The 21,685-nt window shown below is 39.5% G+C and overlaps 1 protein-coding gene across 7 annotated transcripts in view; it reads left to right on the top strand.

Moving 5' to 3' along the window:
• The window catches only part of NRIP1 (nuclear receptor interacting protein 1), a 104,549-nt gene extending 85,137 nt beyond the window's left edge, over positions 1–19,412 (top strand). For all 7 annotated transcript variants that reach the window (XM_076352161.1, XM_076352169.1, XM_076352138.1 and 4 more), the window contains one exon: positions 10,398–19,412. In XM_076352161.1, coding sequence (XP_076208276.1) covers positions 10,766–14,254 — 3,489 coding nt within the window. In that variant the 5' untranslated portion in view covers positions 10,398–10,765 and the 3' untranslated portion in view covers positions 14,255–19,412. The remainder of the gene's footprint in view (positions 1–10,397) is intronic.
• The last annotated feature ends 2,273 nt before the right edge of the window (positions 19,413–21,685 follow it).

The following is a 21,685-nucleotide window of genomic DNA, read 5'->3' as shown; positions in this document are numbered from 1 at the left end:
TTTTGGCAGCAGCTTCACACTTAGATCAGACAAAAATTCTTGTGGAACCATGTTTTTGTATACATTTAAATGTGCAGCTTCTGAGCTAGTTTTTTTATTACTAACGTTGTTCTTCGTGGTGACTGAGATGGCCTTTTTTTTCTAGAGATTGAGATGGAGCTCACTAGCAGCCAGTTAGGCTCTGATGCGCTGGTGCTGCTTGCGTTCAGCAGGGCTTTTGAGCACAGGCTTAATTTTAGACGCATGCTAACATGGCAATGAAGGTGGTCAGTGTAACTGACACTTTGGGCGTATGGCTTTATAAAGGCTTAGGGAGGTTGTTGGTTTGACGGGCACTATGAAAGATGGTCCCAAATTAGCTAATAATTACGTGCAAGTATGGAGTAAGAGAGTTATTTTTAACAGGTCTTTTATTTTGGGGGTAAAGTTGTTACACGTAGAAAATCACACACTTTCTTCAGAAATCAATCACACATCTGTGTTGTTTTGTTTTATACAGTTTTTTAAATGGGTATGAGCACCTGTTTCAACTTTCTTGACATTAGTGAAACAAGCAGTAACAATAAATAGTCTTTTCTTGCTATTTTGCAATTATTTCCTTCATGCAGCACTCATGAAAGACAGATATAAAGCATATTAGTAAGAGCTCTTTTCCACAACTTTGTGATGGCATATTATCTTCCTTCTTAAAATGCTTGTCATTTTTTATCAACATAAAATTTGAGAAACTACTTCAAAGTGTATGCCCGTATATTGAGGGGTAGTTAAACACTTCCCCTTGCCAGCCATCCTCTGTTCCTACCATGGCTTTGTGGCAGTGAATACAATTTTCATTGGTTTTGAGCTAAGTCAGTATTTTAATTGTTGTGATTTGACTCATGGCTAAGGTTGCATTGCAGCCCAATTCCTAATGTTTGAGGGTATTATTAAGTAACTGATCATCTCTTTATACATTTATATGACTTAAAAGGCTTTTAGTATTTTACTTAGGGATTTACGTTATGAATTTTTTCAGATTAACTTTGGCATAATGGTAAGATGGGGACTTTCTGTGACATTCTTTACAGGATGGTGTTAGCCTCTTCTTCCCAGGTTTTGCTAAAGTTGGTTCTTATGTTGTGTCTTTAATTCTGCTTGGTTTTATTGCTGCTTTGGAGAGAAAAAAAAAAATCAATTTTTTATTGTAATTGAACTAGTAGAGACCTTCTTGCTAATGCAGATTTTTCCTTTCCCACTTAACTGAAATTATATGAACCTTTTCTGTGTCCGTAGCCTTTAGAAACATCATCTACAATAAGCTGAAATCTCCCATTACAGTAGAAACTATATTGTCCTTCCACTCACTTAAAAAAAACAAAACAAAAAACCCAAATCATCTGGGTCTTTAACATGGATTTATGGGATTTTACATATAATTGAATACCATGCGACTGTGATACTATACTTCACCTTGCTATGGAATTACTGTGTATTTGTGTTCGGTTAGCTGAAACCTATTCTGTTGAAAAGTCTAGAAAGTGGCTCTCATTCGTAACTAACCATGAGACGCTTAGTCCCAAGTGGAATACAACTATTACTGTCAGTGAAAGCTGTGCATTACTTTTTAGTGCTTTGTTGCAGTTTGGCCTCTGTGAAACCAATTCTTGGTTAAAATAACATAGTGACTTACATGACAAATCACCTAACGTACAGTTACTCCAGCAAATCCAAGAAATACACAGTTTTATTGTAGTGCTGTCGATAAATGCCTGTATCTTTAGATCCCTTCAACAAGCAGAAGGTCAGAGTTGTGTGGAAATGCATTATCTGCATTCATTGATTGTAACTCAAAAGCATGATTGTCTAGAGGAGAACATTGATTTCTTCACTGTATATTAATCAAGTTTCATTCTTGGGGAGTTGACGTAGAGTTAAATGCATAATCAGTGATGTGTTTTCATAGGTGTTGGAGGCAATGGGAATCTGGTTGTTAGTTTCCTTTTAATTGCTTATTTATAGGCAAGTGGTTTACAAAGATTGGAAAGATGCATCCTCTGTCCGTTCTGTTGTACCTACCAGTGCATTATCCACTGAAATCATTATCCTCTATCCTGAAAACAGGTCTTGGTATATATTTTTATGCCTGTTTGCTCTTGGTCTCTTGAATAAGAAGATTCAATTAACCAAAAGCCTTTCTGCTCACTGTACTTCTGAGCTTTGATCAACACACTACCCAAGTTAGTTGAGATTTAGCGATATGTACTATTTCTGGATTCCTGTCCTTATTGGGGATGGGGTGGGGCGTAACTTTTCTGCCTTATCATTTAGTTTCTGCCCTTTTTGTCTTCAGTAGCAGAAGATCATTGAGCAGTGACTCATGGGGCAGTTTTAGATGTCGAATACTCGATTCCTTCACAGGTGGCATTTGTAGGTTGCACGTCTATTCTTCTTCATACGACAACTAGCAAAGAGTTGGCAGAGAGTGTGTTTCTAAGTTCATGTCTGAGCTAGCAGATCCTGATCAAGAAATGAACTCGAAGATGGCCTTTACAGTACCGTTACAGAACAAAACAGAAATGTTCCTCCAGTAAGAACGAATATGTGTGCATGGGTCTGTGCTAAGGAATTGACTGAAATTTCTGTGAACCACTCAGTTACAGGGCTAAATTGTAAGTCACATGAAGCAGGTTGGGGTTTTCCACATCTAAGAGTCATTATTTCTGTGATGCTCAATTCTTTTACTTGTTAGAATAAGAAATACTAATTTAAGGTAGGCTGCCATTAGCTGTTGTTTGAAGAGTGCGAAAAGCATGAAAAATGGACACACGTGTGATTCGTCTCTGAACTTAGCAGAACTTCTTAGCAGGAGGTTTTGACATGCGGGCCAGATGTGGATTAAGCTGTGTACAGTGCTTGAGTGTACTTGTAAACCTTGAGAACTGCTACTAAGGCTTTCACAAACTCAGCTTTTATGGCACTTGTCTGTCCCCCATTTCCCCCTCCCCGTATACTTCAGCTGTTTTGCGGGTTTGCTTGTTTTTGGGGTGTTGTTGGGTGAGGGATTTTTTGTTGTTTGGGTGGGGTTTTTCTTTTTTTTTTTTCTTTATTGTTCCTCTCCTTACTGGTGGGTTTGTGAAGTAAGCCTCAAAAACATGAGTCACCTGTAACTTAAGCAGAAATGACTGCCTGCGACCTTGTGTAAGCTGTGCACTCTGCTTTCTGGAAGAGGTAGCAGATACGGGTTGAGTGCCAGCATCAGACGAGTCATGGCAGACCAGCGCTGTGTTGAAATACCCTGCTTCTCGGGGCAGGCTAACCTCCGTGGGGTCCCTTGCCGCCAGGCTAGGCTTACTCTGGCACCTGAGCTGTCTTGGCTCTCTCCTGTATGCGTCAGTCTGCAGAGCAGACATACCTTTTTCTCTGAGCACCGCCGCGCTCGGGTTGCTGTCGTTCATGCTCGTACTGTCCCCTCTCGGGGGAGAGCTATGCGTCAGAGCTAAATGGGCGTTTCTTTGTAACGTGCTTCCCCAGGGTTAGGTAAAAGCTGCCATGTAGCCAGCACTGCTCAGCCTTTTGGTCTTTCACGTGAAAATGCTTTGCTGCCGAGTTTGAGGCGTTCTGACTTCTGCGTCTCTCCTTGCATGGGCGCAAACGTGCGCAACCTGCCTTGCCGCCTCCCCGAAAGGCTTTCTGCATAAATATGAAAATCTCTCTGACATTTCCACACCTCATTTAAGCAGACAGTGGAAATACTATATTCCCCCTTGATACATATTAACGTATCATCCCAAAGCTCCTCGTTGCCGTGAGGTGGTATTGCATGGTCTGGGTGAGTCATGGATTCCCAGACTGTGGAGAATCCCACGTGAAATCTGAGGAGCGGAGGGACACTGAGATGAGGTGTCCGAATCCCCCTTTCCACACCCCAGAGGGAATATGTAGGAGCAGCCTCCCCTTCCTTAATGTGCCTCTGGGGCCACAATTAGCAACGACAGTAATTAGCATTTACATTTTAGCAGACTCTTAAAAGCCAAAGTAAGTCTAAGTAGTCTCTACAGCCAGAACAGTTGGGTTTTTTTCTTCCCCACTCAGTTGTTGGTTCACTGACATTTCAGTCCAGTGGTCTGTCAAATTTTATTCTCACAGGAAAAACTGTTTCTTGTGTCTGCCATGCTGTTGGTTCTGCGTTCCTGTCAATTTTATGTGACTTAAGACTTCTCAGTTACTCAGTGTTCACGTGCTTTCGTAAAACGGTAGATTTTGCATCTCTTTGAGCTATTGCGTCAGCTGTTATGGAATAGGTTTTCTGCAGTATTTTTCAAAATCCTACCATTTAAGCTGCTAAAAACATCAGAAGGTTTTGATTGGGCTGGTTTGGGTCTGTTGCCTTCCACTCACCCCCTTCCCCCCCCCCCCCCCCCCCAAAAAAAAAGTGAAAAAAACAACACCCCTTTCTGTTGTCTAAAACTTCTCTTAAGAAAGAAAGTAAGGTCAGGACTGCGTTTGGCAGTACACAGCTTAACAAAACAATAGAATCATAGAATAGTTTGGGTTGGGAAAAGGCTTTTCCATTTTGTATACTTGTGCGGGATTTAGCCGTGAAGCCATGGCTGTTGCTAACCCTCCCATTATCCAAAGTGGGTATTTTACAGAGTGAGCGATGCTGCCATGTGCTGCAGGAGGGGCAGCAGGACCGTGCCAGCCTGGAGGGAACACCCCTGCCCAGCATGGGGGACGCCGGCTCTTCGGTGGGGTCAGGGCCTCGGGAGCCTCTCCAAAAATCCTGGCAGCAGCGGGGGCTCCTGCTGCTGCTGCAACATGATTCCCCGTGTGCCCTCTCTTGACTGAGCTGTTTAAAAGTGATAGGCTATCCTTTCCATGTTTAAAATGTCTCTTGGAGTCAGTCAATAGGCCTAACGAAGGAGTGAATAACATGCCAAGCTCCTGGGAAGAAGCCTATTTTTGCTTTCTCAAAGTGATACCCTACGACGATAGGAGAGGAGCTTGATTTTTTTTTTTTTTAAATGAATTTATTGTAAAAAAGGCTTGTTGATTCCCAGGTTCTTTCGAGTGCAACCATAGACTAATTCACCCGTTTATTGCTGAGTTTTGCTCCACCATCTGATCACTTTTGCTTTCTTTTGTCTTTTTCTAAACTCTGTTTGCAAAGGGGACCTTCAAAATGTCTTGACAGCCTGAATCAAAACTGTGAAGAGGTCTCAGCTGCTCCATTCATCTCAATAGATTTCTGACATGAAGCAGGGATTTAGCAAAGCACTTAAATACTTGATTCTCTTAAAGCACATGCTTAAGTGCCATTGAAGTACCTGCACGTTTGTGCAGCTCTGTGGATTTGGAACCGTGGGTTGTTGCATCAGGCCTGTTTCACTGCTTATAACCGCAGCAAAAAGAGTCAACTGAAGTGCTTACACCACCACTCTGAATACATCCTTCCTGCCTGCTAAAATCAAAGAAGTACAAATTGAGCTTAATAACAAAATAATTCTGGGACAGCTAGTCTCATTTTCCACACTCAGCTTTAGTTCACTGCAAGATTCTGCTTTAGTTTCCAGTGCATCTAGGAATTTTTCTGGAGACTAATTTCATTGTGCTCTGCAGCATTTCACTGCAGGCAGCTGTAAGGATGGGGAATCATTTAAAATCCTATGTTTTAGGTACTTACTCAGTGCTATTCCTGGAGCTGTTGAGCAACACAGCCTTTAATATATTTATCCTCAATTATCTTTCTGAAGTTTGCATCTATTATTACTCCATCTGGGAAAACAGGGTACAGAAAAGTAAAACCAGAAGTCAGACAGCCTGTCTGCAGCACAGCAAGTAATTGGACCCCTGGATCCCAAGCTGCCACTGTAATCGCTGTACTGCATTCCTCAAATCTGTAATAATTAAAATGACTCTCTGAACCATTGGTTGATGTGGTGGGCTATAGCCTTTACGTTTGGGAATGTGAGAACGGGAAGGCAGTGAGCTACTGGCTCTTCCAGTAGTTTCTAACCATTAGAACACTGAATTTATTTAATAACTAAAGATTTTAATTTCACAGACCAGTTTGATTTCAGCTCTATGAATTCATGTTTTGACTCATCTCAACTTAAAAATGGAACATAAAATTACTACAGGAATTTAATAGTCATTGAAGAACTCTGAAATGCAGTTAATAAAAATGTTTTATCTGTGTATGTATATACACATCTCAACCTCTATTAATCATTCTAACAATGTGCATGAGTTTGTATAATCTCTCTTTTAATTAAGTGTTCATGTGGGCTATCTGCTAGCCATTGCTGATTTCCTGAACGAATACCTTAATAGTTTCTATAAGATTTTTTCATAAGATCTTGAATTAAGACTACAGAAGAAGACACCTTGATAATACAATGTGTTATGAGTTACCTCCATTAGACTGTGTAGCCCTCCTACTTGACTAATACTAGTCTAGTGTTGTTAATTTACTGTGGCTCTCTGTTCCATAAATCCAAAAGGATTTAACTAGAAATACTAGTCTGGGATATTGGAAAAATGTCATCTGGATGTCATTTTGCTAGTTTAAATTGAGAACTGTTCTTAATTTCTTAAATGGCAGCAGCTGAATATCGGGTTAACTAGGAGGCTGCTGTTTGTTTAGTCTCCAATTAGGTTTTACAGTTGAGGCATTCGTAAATTCAAAAAATTCTTTAAAAATAAGTAAGTATATATATTCAGGAGTAAAAAGCCATTGGCTCAGATGTTGTTGTGGTTTAACCTATTAGAAGATGTGTTCTTAAATTTCATTACCTTTTGCAGCATTGATACTTTATGGTAAGCAAAGGATCTTAAAGTTTATTATTAGCATTCTTCTAAAATCTTTGTGACAGCTAAGTATATCTATAGTTTGCGAACAAGGATAGGCTCCAACAACTGCAAAAGTAGAATTAATATTCTGGACATACACAGTTTTCTATAGTTCAGTGTACATTTTAATATTCTCTTATCTTCCCTATTCTGTCCACAGTTTCTCCCTAGGCACATTTTAAAAGGCTGTAGGGCTGATTTCCCATGGTATGCTCCGCTTGGGGGGTGTCTCCCCAGGTTACAGCATTTGTGCTGCAAATCCTGCTGCTGCTTTAGTTCTGTCTAAGTAAACATAGCTTAATGAGCTGTGATCGGTGCGTGTTCACGGGGGCGCTGAAATAGTCTCTGCAAAACAAGTGTTTTATTTATTTATTAGGATACAGAGGTCTGGGAGAAGATAGTTGAAACAACCAAAACCAGTGCATATACAGTAGTCAAGAAAGCATGTCAACTTAAATTTATCAATTAATTTTGTCACAATAGTTAAATACAATTTTTAGGTCTAGAGATTCATAGATATTATAGGTTAATGTTAGAGGCTCATTGCAATAAGGTTACTTCAGTGCTTACTGGGAAGTATGAGATGTATTGCTGTAGGGCTTCTCCTTTCTCTTCCTTATGCCTTATTTCTTTACGTTCTATTTTTTTTTTCCTTGGTTCTGGTAATTTCTGGAATAATTAATAGCGAGAAAAATTATTAACATTTCAGTGGGTCCAGGGAAATTCTCTGGTACAGTCTATATGTTTTTAAAAGGTTGCTGAATGGTTACCTTAGTGTCCAGCTAAACATTAATTTCCAAAGCTTGTTCGGTTTCCACATGACCACACTTCAGATAGTGGAAGAAGAACGTACTCGGTTCAAAACTCACTGGAAATGCTTAGTTATGAGATTGCCTTCAAACCCTGAAATTTACTACCTGGCTTTCCGTCACAAATAAGGTGTAGGTTTAGAGACCTTTCTTTAAAAGGTAATTTCGGTTCTTGACAGATGACTTAATCACATTTGTGTATTGTACATTAGGTCATGTAAGGTTTTATAACGCTGTAATACCTGTTGCAGCACTAGATTGGAACAGGCTCTTTAGAAGGATCGCTGATGTCCCATTCCTTATGTGTTAAGTGCTTTTCAGATTTCATTCTCTTTAATGAAGGCTCCTTTGCATCAACCCGATCTCTGTAAAATTATCAATATTTCCTTAGCAGTGAGTAATTTAAAAAAAAAAAAAAGGTGGCAAAACACTTCTTAGTGTGTTAAGTACTAAGCTAACTTAAGTAATTAAGTTAACTTAGTACTTAATTGTATGTAGTTATTGTATGTAAACTGTACTGGCTACAAGTGTCATCTCCTGCAAAGGCTTTTTGAGTACCCGAGGGATTTGCATAAATGCAAATTTTTTTAATTACCCAGAGTTGTAATGAGTAAAGTTTTACTGAGTATTGGCTTAACCATGCATTTGTTTGGGACTTTATCTGAAAGGTGACCTGCAAGGCTTGCTTTTATCAGATAATAAGAAATCTTGAAAAAATTTCAATTTTAGTCTCTTAAACACAAAACACAGGGTATCAAGTGCTACTCACTCCTTTCTAAGAACAGCATGCTGTCAGCTTAATTCCCTTTTGAAATATGAAAATGTGACTGCAGGTAAACAGTTTATTTTTGGAAGTTGGAAAACTGAGTTTTCCAGGTAGAGTGCATTCCCAACTGAGGAAGTAAGTCTAGCTGTATTGATGTTGCAGTTGCTGGATACTTGATGTATTCATTGGAAACCTGGATTTTTTTCAAGGATTTGTTATTTCTGATTTTAATCTATTTTGGGTTGAAACTCTGCAAAAGCCCACCCAGAGGTGCACGGGTTTTTGAAGGAAGCAGTGAGGTGATCGGTAATTTTTAATTAGATGAATCCACATTTAAGTTGTAGTTATGTATTTGAACGAACGCTGTGTCTTCTACGGGTAATTATGTAAGTGCTGGTTAATATAGACATGTATTTCTGAGAGAAGTACTGAGACCCCAGCAATAGCTACCACCTTTTCATTTGATACTTAGATACATGGGTATATACATTTACACTACAATGCATTGCTGGTATCTTAATTCTGTTTTTTGAGATAGCTCAGTTTTTAGAGTTTTTTCTAAATGACTTAAAATCTGGTAAGGGAGTATTTGCACAGGGAGATATATGGGCTGTTAACATTACGGCTATTTAGTTGTTCTTCTGATTCTTTACTTTTTTCAGATCTGATATTTTCCTGACTGTAGCTTTTGAATTAAAAAATAGCCTCTGGGAAATAAATCCTAAAATACTCATTCACTTTCAGGACGCGAGGATTTCATCTGTGTACATCCTTTTTAAACTCGTAAATACAAGTTTTCAATGGGCTTTTAGTCTGTGAAAACGAATTGCAGAGTTACATATGTGTAAAGAGACTTAGCTTTGCTCATGTTGGATATTTATGCCAGTTTAGAACTAAAGGAGTGAAGGAGTAGGCATGTGTGGTGTAATGATCTCAATATTGAACTGTGGTGACTGTCTGAACTGTTCATGCTATCGTTGACTGGTAATTAAAACTGAAGAGATGCATCTAGCATAAGCGCCATTGTTGTGCTTTTTAAAACAGCTTTTTATAGCATACTGCCTCATCCAAGGAAGTATTGAGTAGAGATGTTCTACACTCTTTGAAAATAACAAGACTTCAAGGAAGACCTAGTGCTTTTTTTTACCATTTTACGTTTAATACATGGAAAGAATGTAAAGGTAAAAATCCTCCAGCGAAGGGAGGATTTTTATATCAGGATTTATATTGTATCAGGAACATAAGCACCCTTTTCACCACTCCTATTACATGACTCTTCTAATGACTTGTGGTAGTTGGGAGTTGTAAGAACAACAGATTTCCTCCCTGTTATGCTATCATACTAGATTTTGCATTACTAGATAGTCCTGGGCAGCAGTGGCAACTTGGTTTCCGCTTTTAGCGATACCATCTACCTGCCAAACAAAAATGGACTCGTATATGGTGCTACCTATTCTGTTACTTGAAAACAAATTCAACGTGAACCTAAGCATTGACTTTAGGCATGCCTTTTCCCATTAATTCTCTTTTAGAGGGATAGTCTGCATGTCCTGTGTATTTACATAACAAGAAGAAAGGTTGATGCAACTGTGAAGTAAAATCAAATGTAATTTTTTTAAAACTATATTTAGAGTGCTTTAAGATTTTTCCTTTCATGGTTGCTATTCCTTATTTTGAGCTGTAGGATAGAGAAATTCAATAAACACTTGTAGTAGCTATGCTTATGATAGTTAAGCTTAACTTTTGTGTAAAATTTTCTGTTTCAGAATTGTTTTCACAAAGTTTTTTAAATTAGTTACCGTGTACTTTGTCCATTACTTGACTTTTAATTTCTTCTGGAATGTGGTTACTGCTTATATATCTTGAATCTGTCTAAGACAATGTGGTTTTTTAAAAAAGAAAAAAAGTCTTATGCAATTAGATCTTACCCTAAATCTTTTCTTTCTTGACCACTTTGTTTTGTGTTTTTTGTTTTGTTTTTTTTCACTTAGGAATTTTATGTGCTTGGTGGAGATGGAAAAAGATGAAAAACAAGCTGGCTTCCTGGAGAAAGAAGGTGGCAAATACTTAATGGAACTTTATTACTGTGGAACCATGTTTTGAGTGCTTCTCCTAGACATCTTTCATAAGTATTCTAGATATCAGCAGATTGATATGATTGGAAACCTGGCTCATCAAACAGTATACACTGGAAGAAGCCTGCTTGGAATGTGACATTTTGTATTGTTTCTGAAAGTCTGTGAGAAAACACTATAGACATCTACCTACTCTTTCTTGACTCTGCATCTCGATTCAGCTACAGCAAAACTAGTCTTTGAAGTGAATTGAACCAGAGCCCTTTTGGAAACTTTTATTGAACATGACTCATGGAGAAGAGCTTGGCTCTGAGATGCACCAGGATTCTGTTGTTCTAACTTACCTAGAGGGATTACTAATGCATCAAGCAGCAGGAGGCTCAGGTACTGCAGTTGACAAAAAGTCAACTGGGCATAGTGGTGAGGATCAAAACTTAAAGATTTCTGGAAATATATTTCCCAGCTGTCAAAGTAATGGTCCAGTTCTTAACACAAATACATATCAGGGGTCTGGCATGCTGCACCTCAAAAAAGCAAGACTGTTGCAGTCTTCTGAAGACTGGAATGCAGCAAAGAGAAGGCGGTTGTCTGATTCCATTGTGGATTTAGATGGAAAAAAGGAAGCCTTGTTAGCTGGCATGGTTGAAAATGTGCCTAAAGGCAAACAGGATAGCACATTACTTGCCTCTTTGCTTCAGTCATTCAGCTCTCGGCTGCAGAGTGTTGCTCTGTCACAGCAGATTAGGCAGAGCCTTAAGGAGCAAGGGTATTCCCTTAGCCATGATTCTTTACAAGTGGAGAAAGACTTAAGGTGCTATGGTGTTGCATCCAGTCACCTGAAGACTCTACTGAAGAAGAGCAAAGCAAAAGATCAGAAGTTGGACAACAGCCTGCCTGATATAACAAAGAACCTGCCCAAAGAGAGGTTTATAGAATCTCCTCATGCGGCGCAGAGCGGACCTAAAGTGATAAATGAGCCACTGTCATGTGCTGCAAGATTACAAGCTGTTGCAAGCATGGTAGAGAAACGATCTAGTCCTGCTGCTTCACCGAAGCCCAGCGTAGCATGCAGCCAGCTAGCTTTACTCCTTTCAAGTGAAGCGCACTTGCAGCAGTACTCCAGGGAACATGCTTTAAAAGCACAAAATGCAAATCAAATAGCAAGTGAGAGACTTGCAGCTATGGCCAGATTACAAGAAAGCGCTCAGAAAGATATTGGCCAATTCGGTTTAGCAAAAGGAATGACAAGCCATCTCAATGGTCAGACAGGATCATCAACCAAAACAGTATCTAGCAAAAGCAATATGGCACCGTTTCAGAGTTCAGTGGGAATCATGCATTCGCCTCCCAAAAATGTGGGATACAAAAGTACTTTGGAAAGGAGTAACCTAAAAACCTCTCCCAGCAACAGTTTGCTCTTGCATCTACTGAAAAGCCAGAATACCACCAAACATGTAAAAGGGCATGAACAGAGTGAGAGAGCCAGCATTTTTGAAGACAGCAGCACACCAACAACTATTGATGAGTATTCAGACAACAATCCTAGTTTTACAGAAGATGACAGCAGTGATGATGAAAGCTCCCATTCTAACTGTCTTCCTATAGACCTATCCTTTAAACAGAGGACAGATAAACCAGATGCAGGTCCACCTGCATCACTGGATAACCTGACTCAGTCCTTGCTTCATAACTGGGATCCAAAAGTTTCCTGTCCAGAGAACAAGGAAGACAAAGACACTCCGAAAGCTTCTAAGCTGAATCCCCATCAGAAGGTAACACTACTTCAGCTGTTACTTGGGCATAAGAGTGAAGAAAAGGTAGACAAGAGTAATGACCCTCAGGGACCACACAGTGCAGCTGATGTGGCAAAATTCACTGTACAGACTGGTAAAAGGACTCCTGTTGCTGACAGTCCCAGTGCGAATCGTATGACTCCGTTAAGCACTCCACCTTTGCTGACTTCTGCAAAAGCAGACTCTCCTATAAATCTCTCGCACCAATCATTAGCCATCAAGCGTAGCTCGCCACCGTATGCCTGCAGCATCCAGCCGGACAGGCTGGTGAATCCCGCATCTAAGCATTTGATAGACCTTTCTAAAAGCAAAGAAATTCAAGGAGCCAAGCTGAGCAGGAACGATAGTCCCCAGAACTCTTCGGCTTTCAGTGCCAGCAAGCTGTTGCAGAACCTCGCTCAGTGCGGCATGCAGACTTCCATGTCAAGTGAAGAACAAAGAGCTAGCAAACAGCTGCTAGCAGGGAACACAGATAAACCTGCTGGCTTGATTGATAGATTGAACAGCCCTCTTCTTACAAATAAATTGAGTACGCATGAGGAAAATAACAAAATATTCAGTTGTCAGCCTGCACCCGCTGAACAAGGACTTCCAGGTTCGGAAATAGAAAATCTCCTTGAAAGGCGCACTGTCCTTCAGCTGCTTCTGGGAACTCCCAATAAAGGTAAAAGTGAAAAGAAAGAGAGGATGCTTTTAAGAGATGAAAGTTCTCAAGAACAGACGGATAAGGCTTTGAATGAGCAAATATTGACGGTGAAAATAAAAACTGAACCATCTGAAGAATCAAATGTTCCTTATAATTCAAATGCACAACAACTAAGAGAGTGCAAGGGTAACAAATTTCAAGGATTTGTTCATTCACTGCAGAGAAACACAGCTGCTTCTCCAGCGTTCGAGGAGTTGAAAGCTGAGCCTCTGTCACCTCAAGATTTCTCTTTTTCCAAAAACGGCCTGCTAAGTAGGTTGCTGAGACAGAATCAAGACAGTTACCCTGCAGATGAGCTGGACAGAAGTCACCGAAACAATGAGCTGACACATCTTGAATCAAAGAGTCTTTGCACAGTACCGAAGAAGAGGAAGCTTCATGCTGAGCCTTTGGAAAGTCCGTTAAAAAAGATTAAATGTAATGTGTCTGATGCTGCAAACAATCGCACGTCTCCTACCGAAGCACTGTACGGGCCTTTGCTTAACCAGCAAGAACTGAAATTCAGCAGAAGTGATGCTGAATTTAAATATGCTGTAAGTCATGGTTCAAATAATGAAAGTGAAAACAGGAGTTGGTCTAGAGATAGTAAAGGCTTTAATGTGTTGAAACAGTTGCTTCTCTCAGAAAACTGTGAGAGAGATCTGTCACAACATAGGAGTAACATACTAATGGAGGGCAGGAAAAAAGGAAACAAAACCAGTGCAACAATTAATAAACCTGAATTCAGCATTTCTTCAGTAAATGCATTAATGGGAAGCCCTGTGCAACAGAACAATTGTGTAGATCATAGAACATTTCAGTATCCTGTAGCAGTAAAAAGTCCTGCCAGTTCCCCCTTCCCCGAACATTTGGGGAGTACCGTATCTAGACTCGAGTCTGACCAGTTTAGCGTGTGTCCCATGCCCAGTGAAAAAGGGCCCATCAGATGGGTGATCACAGGGATGGACAAGAATGACTATGAAAAAGACTCTCCGAGACTGACCAAAACCAATCCAATATTGTACTACATGTTACAGAAAGGCGGCAACTCTGTTAGTAGCCAAGAAGCACATGACAAAGAAATCTGGAATGAACCTTCATTTACTGATAGTTCAACCCATGTTACAATCAAAGAGGAGCTGACATCTGATGCAGAGCTCAAAACTCCTTTTAATAACTTAAGAAGCCCTTACAACAGCCATATGGGGAGTAAGACCTCTCATCAACATGGTGTGAATGGAGAAGTGCATGGACTTCTGGAAAAAGTGCTAACAATCAAAAAAGAGCCAGAATAAACTACAGCCTCTTCAATGAGTTTACAATCAGTGGTTTTGAATCTTTGTTTAAAAAAAAAAAAAAGAAAAAGAAAAAATAAAAAAGAGTACGAACTTGACTACTGTATAAATTGAGCATGATTTTAGAAAAGCATGGTCTAATAGAAACATGTTTTCATTTGATAAACTTTTTATTTTTCTGGTGATGTTATTTAAAATACATGTAGATAAAATTTGCTTTACAATAGATTGTCACAAGGAAACTAGAAAGGTTGTAATTTGTACAAGACATTTCTGTATGCATCAGATTAAGTTATGAGTACTCTTTGATCAGAGTCTTACTTGGATCTGCAAGTTTTTCGTATAACATAAAGTGTAAGCGTACAGCCTAGGTGGTGGTAATGCTGCGTTTCCTCCCTCCCTGTAAAATAGTCCTTATTTTTTGGAAGCCTGAGCATAGAGACGACGTAGTTTTTTGGGTTGGTTTTTTTTTGAATGTTTAATATGTTTTGTGAAATTTTAAGAATAACTTAAGAAATGGAGCAGTCCGTCCAAGGTATTAGCTCATCATATTGGAAAACCTGCGTCAGTGTTAATAATTGAAATGCACTGAAATGTATTTTTTAGTGCTTCCAAAATTTTTATTGTTATTTTTAAATCTTGTTGTGGTCCTGCCAGAATAGTGGTGTAAAATCTATTTTCCTTCCTTGCTCTGCTCTTGACAAATGCCTTCCTCAGAATCCTTAGCCATAGTTATGAGTTACTAGTTAGGATTAAGGTTTTTCCTAGGTTTTTATACAAAAGGCAGATTTTCTTAGGCCACGCAAGTACTGCGTGAGTCTCTTTGTTGGCGCATTCCTGTTACTTCCCTGCTTAAAAGGGGAAAGCCAAAATGCCTCTTGGAGTAGTGCGATTAAGAAAGCTTAGTACATACGTTTGGTGAGGAAAATGGTGGAAAGTTTGTGAAGCGGATGAGCGGAATTGTCTGTTTAGCATCATCCTGCTTCCCCTGCAGACGACTATCAACTGCGCTAAAGCAGTACATCAGACTTCCACTCAGAGATGGAATAGGATTTTAATGAAAAATGTGTTGGCCTCTTCCTACAACCAGGGAAAAGAATCCATATTCTGCCAATATTTATTACTCTCTGAACAGCTGATGCATGGTTTAATACACTACCCTTTTACTGCAGAAAATCTGGTTTTAGAATAATTTTTCAGGTTGCACCGAGGATAAAATTGTGGTTTTGTCATGCTCTGTAATGGATAGTGGGACATGTCTGAGAAATCCTCCTCTGCCCTTTTCCTCAATCCCCACCTGTGCTGTGATTTGTAACATCTGGCAATATCAGCCTGAGATGGGAGTAACTGAAAATTGCGGTCAAAGCGGAGACACCTTAAAAGAATTGCTGGCTGGGGAAGAGCCATGCGGCTCTGCTTTCCTGTTAACACTGTCAGTGTTAACTCCATTTGCAGCCCCTATTCCTCACGGGGGAGGAGGAGGACAAAATCCACTTCCTCTAAATTATATGCATTATTGGCAACCGTACGTTTTGCTGAACTTTTTACTCCCCTGAAAAAAACGTTCTCTGTAGCTTCTAATTTCACTGATAATCCCCTATGCTATCAGCAAACAGCTAAGTAGTTGGCTTGCGCAGATAATGAAAGCTACACCATTTTAATTTTGACCGTTTTCACTATTGAGAGCCGATGACATGACAAAACTGCTGTTTCTGTCCATCTCACGTTTGCATAGCAGAGATGAGTGATGGGGCGTTTTGCTCCTTCCCTTTCTGGTTTGGTTTCGGAGATCCTTTTCCCAGACTGCTGGCTTGCCGAGACAGAGCGAGCTGTTGTCCCCCTCTCGTCCTCCGCCCCCTGCCTGGGATCAGTTTCCCTTCTTTCCAGTGCAGTCCCTACTGAAAGGACTTCTCCTGTCTGCCAGCTGGAAAACGCACCACTATTCTGTTTTGCCCCTCTGGGGGATACCTTCTTTTAGGGAACACAAATATTTGGCAGTATCCGATATAAAACATTCCCCCGGTTTATACGAGAAATAACAGAGCAATTTAAAGATATATTTTTATGTTATTTGGGTGAAGCGTAATATATTAACGGGCTGTACAAAGAAGATTTATATTTTAAAACCTTCACGCAAATCTAATATCATTTTAAATGTCATTGTCTGAAGTATAATATAAAAATAAAATTTTGTTTGTCTTTAATATTGCATTTATAAGTGGCCCAATTACAATTCAGATGTCTCATAGAATAATCATTAACGAGATAAAGTATATTTTGGATTGACAGTGGGACTGAATTCTTTTTATATGAGTCAACCCAGTGGAAATATTAAAAAAAAATGGTATTTGTTCCATCCGTTAAATGTCTCTTAAAGTCTTAATTGATTATTTTTCTTGAAACAACATGTATATAGCTAGGAAATATATACAATATAGAATAATAGATGGTCCCCAGAGTAAATACAGGGCTATAACTTACTTGAAGGGCTCCACAGAAGAATGCAGCCTGAATGGATGTGAAATGATCTGGTTGGAAAAACTTCATCAAAACAAAGTTGAGATGAAAAGTAGAGAGGAGAGTCTAACCCTAACAAAAAGTAATATTGGAGTCTAGGAGTGTGCTTACCTATGTATTTATTCTATGGTAGTCTATTGCTATAATATATACTTTCAAATATTTAGTTTTTAAAGTTTTATAAAACATTTAAGTTAAAATGTTAACAGTTTGACCAGTTAATGATTTAGCTTTCTTTTTAGGTGATGGTAATGAAAGGGTATTACCATTCTCACAGACGTCAGTAAACTATAATACACAAGAATCTAAGTTTAGGACATGCTGTTCATGGAAGAATCTTACCTCTTGTAGACGTTGCAGTCTCAAGCAGCACATAACATAACGATGAGGCCCTTGAGAGAGTGGAGGGCATGCCAACTGAATGCTTTTCAGACAGCTGCTAAGAGGGCAACAGTCTTTTATGTGAAATACTCCAGTATCACTGATGTTACCCCTCCTTAGGGAAGAGAGGTCTTCTTTAAAAACTACCCCATCCACATTTACAGCCTTTAAACCTGAGGACGTGAGGCTTTTTCATCATTTATCTTGTAGCACGGGAGGATAAAAAGAAGTCGCCATTGTTCTCCTTGGGGACCTTTCCCCCTCAGTTGTTCCATCAGAAAAGGGGGGGTGCAGGAGCTGGGTTTGCTGCACCAGCAGAAGGATCGATAGGGCTGGCCACGTTTTCTCAAGCACCTCAGAGATCCTTGATTTCCACCAGTCCGTGTAGATGAATGACAAACCAAGGTCATCTGTTGAGTAATGCTTGGTATTCTCAGCAACTCCTGTCTCCTTGGTTCAGTAGACGTTTACTACTAGGATGTGCATTTCGGCTGTCTCCAACATGCTTCCTCAGCCCGTGGGAGTGGAAGCTTCAAAGATAGCTCTGCAGACCCAGGAGACTGAAGTTTCAGCTAGGCCTTTAGACTATAAACTTGAAGAAAAGGGCCCTTGTCAGATATTGGCAGCAGTAGCTGTGTAGGCAAAGAGGTGCAGGATTGATGGGTGCTGTTGTGTGATCTCGCCATCAAAGGAGCAGGGAGGGAGGGGAGGAGATCACATCCCAGTTGTAGCTGGGTGAGACTGCTGGGGGAAAGCTGCCTCCACCTCACGGAGCAGTGAAGAAGTGAGTTAGGGATGTGTCTATACCACACTTGAAGTTGTAGTTGCAGCCCCTTGGGACTTATACCTGAATTAACTTTAATCTCACTTAGAGCAGTTGCAGCAGCAGCGGTCAGGTTGCTAAGTGCCCGATGCCTTGCTCGAGGGGGCATCTACAGGCTCATGCCACTTCACCCGCTGTGGTGGTGTAGTGCTCAAGCTAGCTGGATTTGGGGATTGACTTGTAATTGCCACACAGATATGCCTTTTCTTTCCAGAGGAAAGTGTACGGGACTGAGATAACCAGATTTCTAGTGTCTCCTCTGCCAAAGTTTGAGGAAATGATGGGGGGTAATTAATGCATGACCACAGAATCAAAGCTGTTTTGCTGGAGGGCTTCTCTACTGATACCACGTAACCACGAGGCTCAGTTTGAGAAGTTTATAAACATTACGAGATCAAAAGGGAATTCAGCCATAACTTTCACTTTTCTTAGCCATTTACTCTTAGTAATGTTTTTAAATTTTTAATTTAGAAATTTTTTAAAAGGAAGAAATGAATGGTTTAAATTTTCCCTGTTAAATGGTGGTGAAAGTATTACAGCTCTCATTGACGTCAGTGACATGATATTACCAGTTTGTTCTCTGCCACATCTTACAGAGGAGTAAACTGGTAAGTATATATTATATATATTTATATATAATGTAAATATATTGACTTGTTACACCTATAATATGTTGAAATTGGTTTTTAAAAGGTGATGTAAATAGTGGTTTCCTTAATGAAAAATACATATTTTGTATTGTTCTAATGCAAAGGGAAAAAAACCCTTTTAATCTTTTTTGTTATGTATATTCCATGTATAAGTGTAAATATGATCACATAGGTTTAAAAACTTTTGCATGTATGTATACAGTTGCAAGTCTGGAAGAATGTATAGAAAAATACTTTTATTTAAAGTTGTGATTACCTGCTGCATGAAAAGTGCATGGGGGACCCTGTGCATCTGTGCGTTGGCAAAAAAAAAAAAAAAAGTCTTAACAAGTCAGGTCAGTTCAAAACACAACAGTATTCCACTTCTGGACATGACTTCTGCTGTGGTATTTTAGCTTTGTGAAAGAATGTGCTTCAAATCAAAAGGGTCTGGGAAAAAAACCGCAAAACTACTTTTAAAACATGAAGTACTCATACAACTATAATCAGTCATGTAAGTTCAGGACTCCATTTTGCATAATTGAAATATTGTACCAGGACTATTCCATCCCTGTAAAACAAAGGAATATTGATTTTCATTGCCATACATAAGAATTCGGGATTTTACCACAACCAGTTTTATTGTGATGTGTCTTCAGTAATTTATCTAACTGGTCTCATTTTTTTATTAGAAATTAATTTCCTCATGTGATGTCACAAAACTGTATATACTGCAGTGTGAAGTTTTTTTAAATCTTTCAGTGTTTACTTCCTGCAGAAGATTTGAATAAATGAGAAAAATGCATTGTCTTGATGGTTTTTAAATCTGCTTCATTTTATGTGTACTTTCCGTTATTGGAGTGTTAATGGGCTCTTTGCATCACTGCTATTAATATAAATTTCTGACAACAAAAATATCTCGAGGAACTTAGGGACACATAGCCTTCAACAAGGCTACTGACTGGAAACGGAGAGTCGTGGAGCTGGAAGTGAAACAATCTAAATCAGATTAGCAGCTTTACTTTACAAAGCACTGCATTATGTTTTATTCAAATAACCTTGTGCTTATTAACTTGAAATAAGTGACCATAAACTGAAAACCTTTAAATGGGAATTTTCATGTGAAAATAATTTTAAACAAATGTTGGAACATTTTTCAGGTCCTCTGTGCAGGGGAAGAAAGGTGTGTTTTCCCATTAAAATCTACTTTGGCCCCATCACAGAGAGGACTTTTCAGTTCTGTTCAACTTAAGTTCTGAAGCAAAGGTGTGGAGAAATGAATGCAATTTGCCGGTGAAGACTATACAAAGTCTTAACAGTGCACTTGCATCATATACAGGCAGCTTTTAAGTTTGGTTATGACAGTGCAAGTGGTGGATTGCAACATTAGTGCAAGTGCTGTTTCTCTGGAGAATTTTTGTTCCAAGATGTACAGGCGCACTGGGTCTGGAGCTGTACAGTTGCAAGCAAGCACTTGGGTCATGACTGTCTGGGGTAATAGTAACAGCTATGAATCATCCTGTTTTCTGATCTCTTAGCAATAAATATGCACGCATGAGGTTCTTTGGAAGCTTTCTGGAAAGTATAAATTATAATTCATAAAGTTAATTTAAAACCAGTAATTCCAACTCCATAGATCTTAGCTAGGGCTTCATAAAGTATATAGCTGAGCATTTTGATTGTTTGGTATCCTAAGTGGAATAGGATCTGGATACTGGCTGTCTTTGGGTCTCTCTTTGGATACGTCATCTTAAAGTACGTATATAATGCCACCACTGATACTCAGCTGTGCTTCAGAGGAAGACGACCGTTGACCCAGCTTCTGCATAGACTCTTCTCTCTGTAAATAGGCTTGCCCCTGATTTGAGGGATGAATGGATAAGCCAAAACGCAGCCACATGAAAAAGCTATATACTTAAAGAGCCCATCTAGTCTTCTAACGGCAGTGCAGCTTGGAAATAATTTCTGAAATACATGCTTCCTCACTGATACGATTCCTTTGGGTTTGATTCTACCAACCAAACAAAACCAATGGTATGCCTTTATTTCTCACATGACGATGCCCTAGGACAGTTCCTTGGGGCACCTGAATATCACTGAATTTTGTTTTATTACTCAGGGGGAGTTCAGGCTCTTGTAACTTCGCTATATTGATTCAATTTACTGTACTGTAACACCAAGTAAAACTTGCTTTGTGTCTACCAGAACAAACAGGCCTGCGGAGCTGAGCGTATGGTATGCTAAACAGCCTGTGGAGTGACGAGGATGTTGAACGGGTGTAAATATTCTGAGAGACACTTCACTCCGAGTGAACATTAACAACATTTGCTTAGTGATTCGTAATAAACTCATTCAAAAACGCCTCAAACCGCCAGTGAACTCTTTACAAACAAACCCGTGGTCATGCAGAATCTTCTTGATCTTCAGTTTGTTCCTCCCAAAATGAAAGATTCATGTGATGTTGATGATTTTTCACAAAACAGCTGCTGGATAAAGAAGTGAAAGTTTTTGCTTCAGAGATTTCAAAATGTGGGGGGAAAAAATACCAGTTGTGTTCACAGGACTTGGCAGCCCAATCTTATGCTCCTCAGTGAAACTAATTCTAGCATTTTGGGCATCAGGAACAGATGTGGGCTCTGACAGATCATTTGCAGGCCTATGCGTTGTGGAAGACTTTATCAGAGTAGAAAAACTTGTTGCAGTAATACAAACACATCTACACATAAGAAAAGTAAAGCAAATTTTTCTTTATTGACTGTAAACTTTGTCAAGAAAAATATGATATTGAAACTGAAGAATACAATGACAATATTTTTCTGTATGACACAGCTCGGTGCATTAGAGATGTGTCGTGCACCCATGGGAATGTCTGTAGGGACTTGATAGGAGCCTCAAGCAGTGGCTAGGACATGCAGGTAATAATTGTTGATAGTGCTTTTTTTTCCTTTTGATTGTCAGAGTGACTCAAAGGGAGCATGGCACAAACTCAGGGCGTGAAAATCCTCTCTGCTGGTAAATATCAATGTTGCTAATGAAAGAGCATATGCTGATCCAAGCTCACAGCAGCCCACTTTGATTTGG

The sequence above is a fragment of the Aptenodytes patagonicus genome, chromosome 1, assembly GCF_965638725.1.
Source record: "Aptenodytes patagonicus chromosome 1, bAptPat1.pri.cur, whole genome shotgun sequence".
NCBI lineage: Eukaryota > Metazoa > Chordata > Aves > Sphenisciformes > Spheniscidae > Aptenodytes > Aptenodytes patagonicus.
Note: the sequence above shows the minus strand (reverse complement) of the source record. Positions and strands in the feature narration are given on the sequence as shown.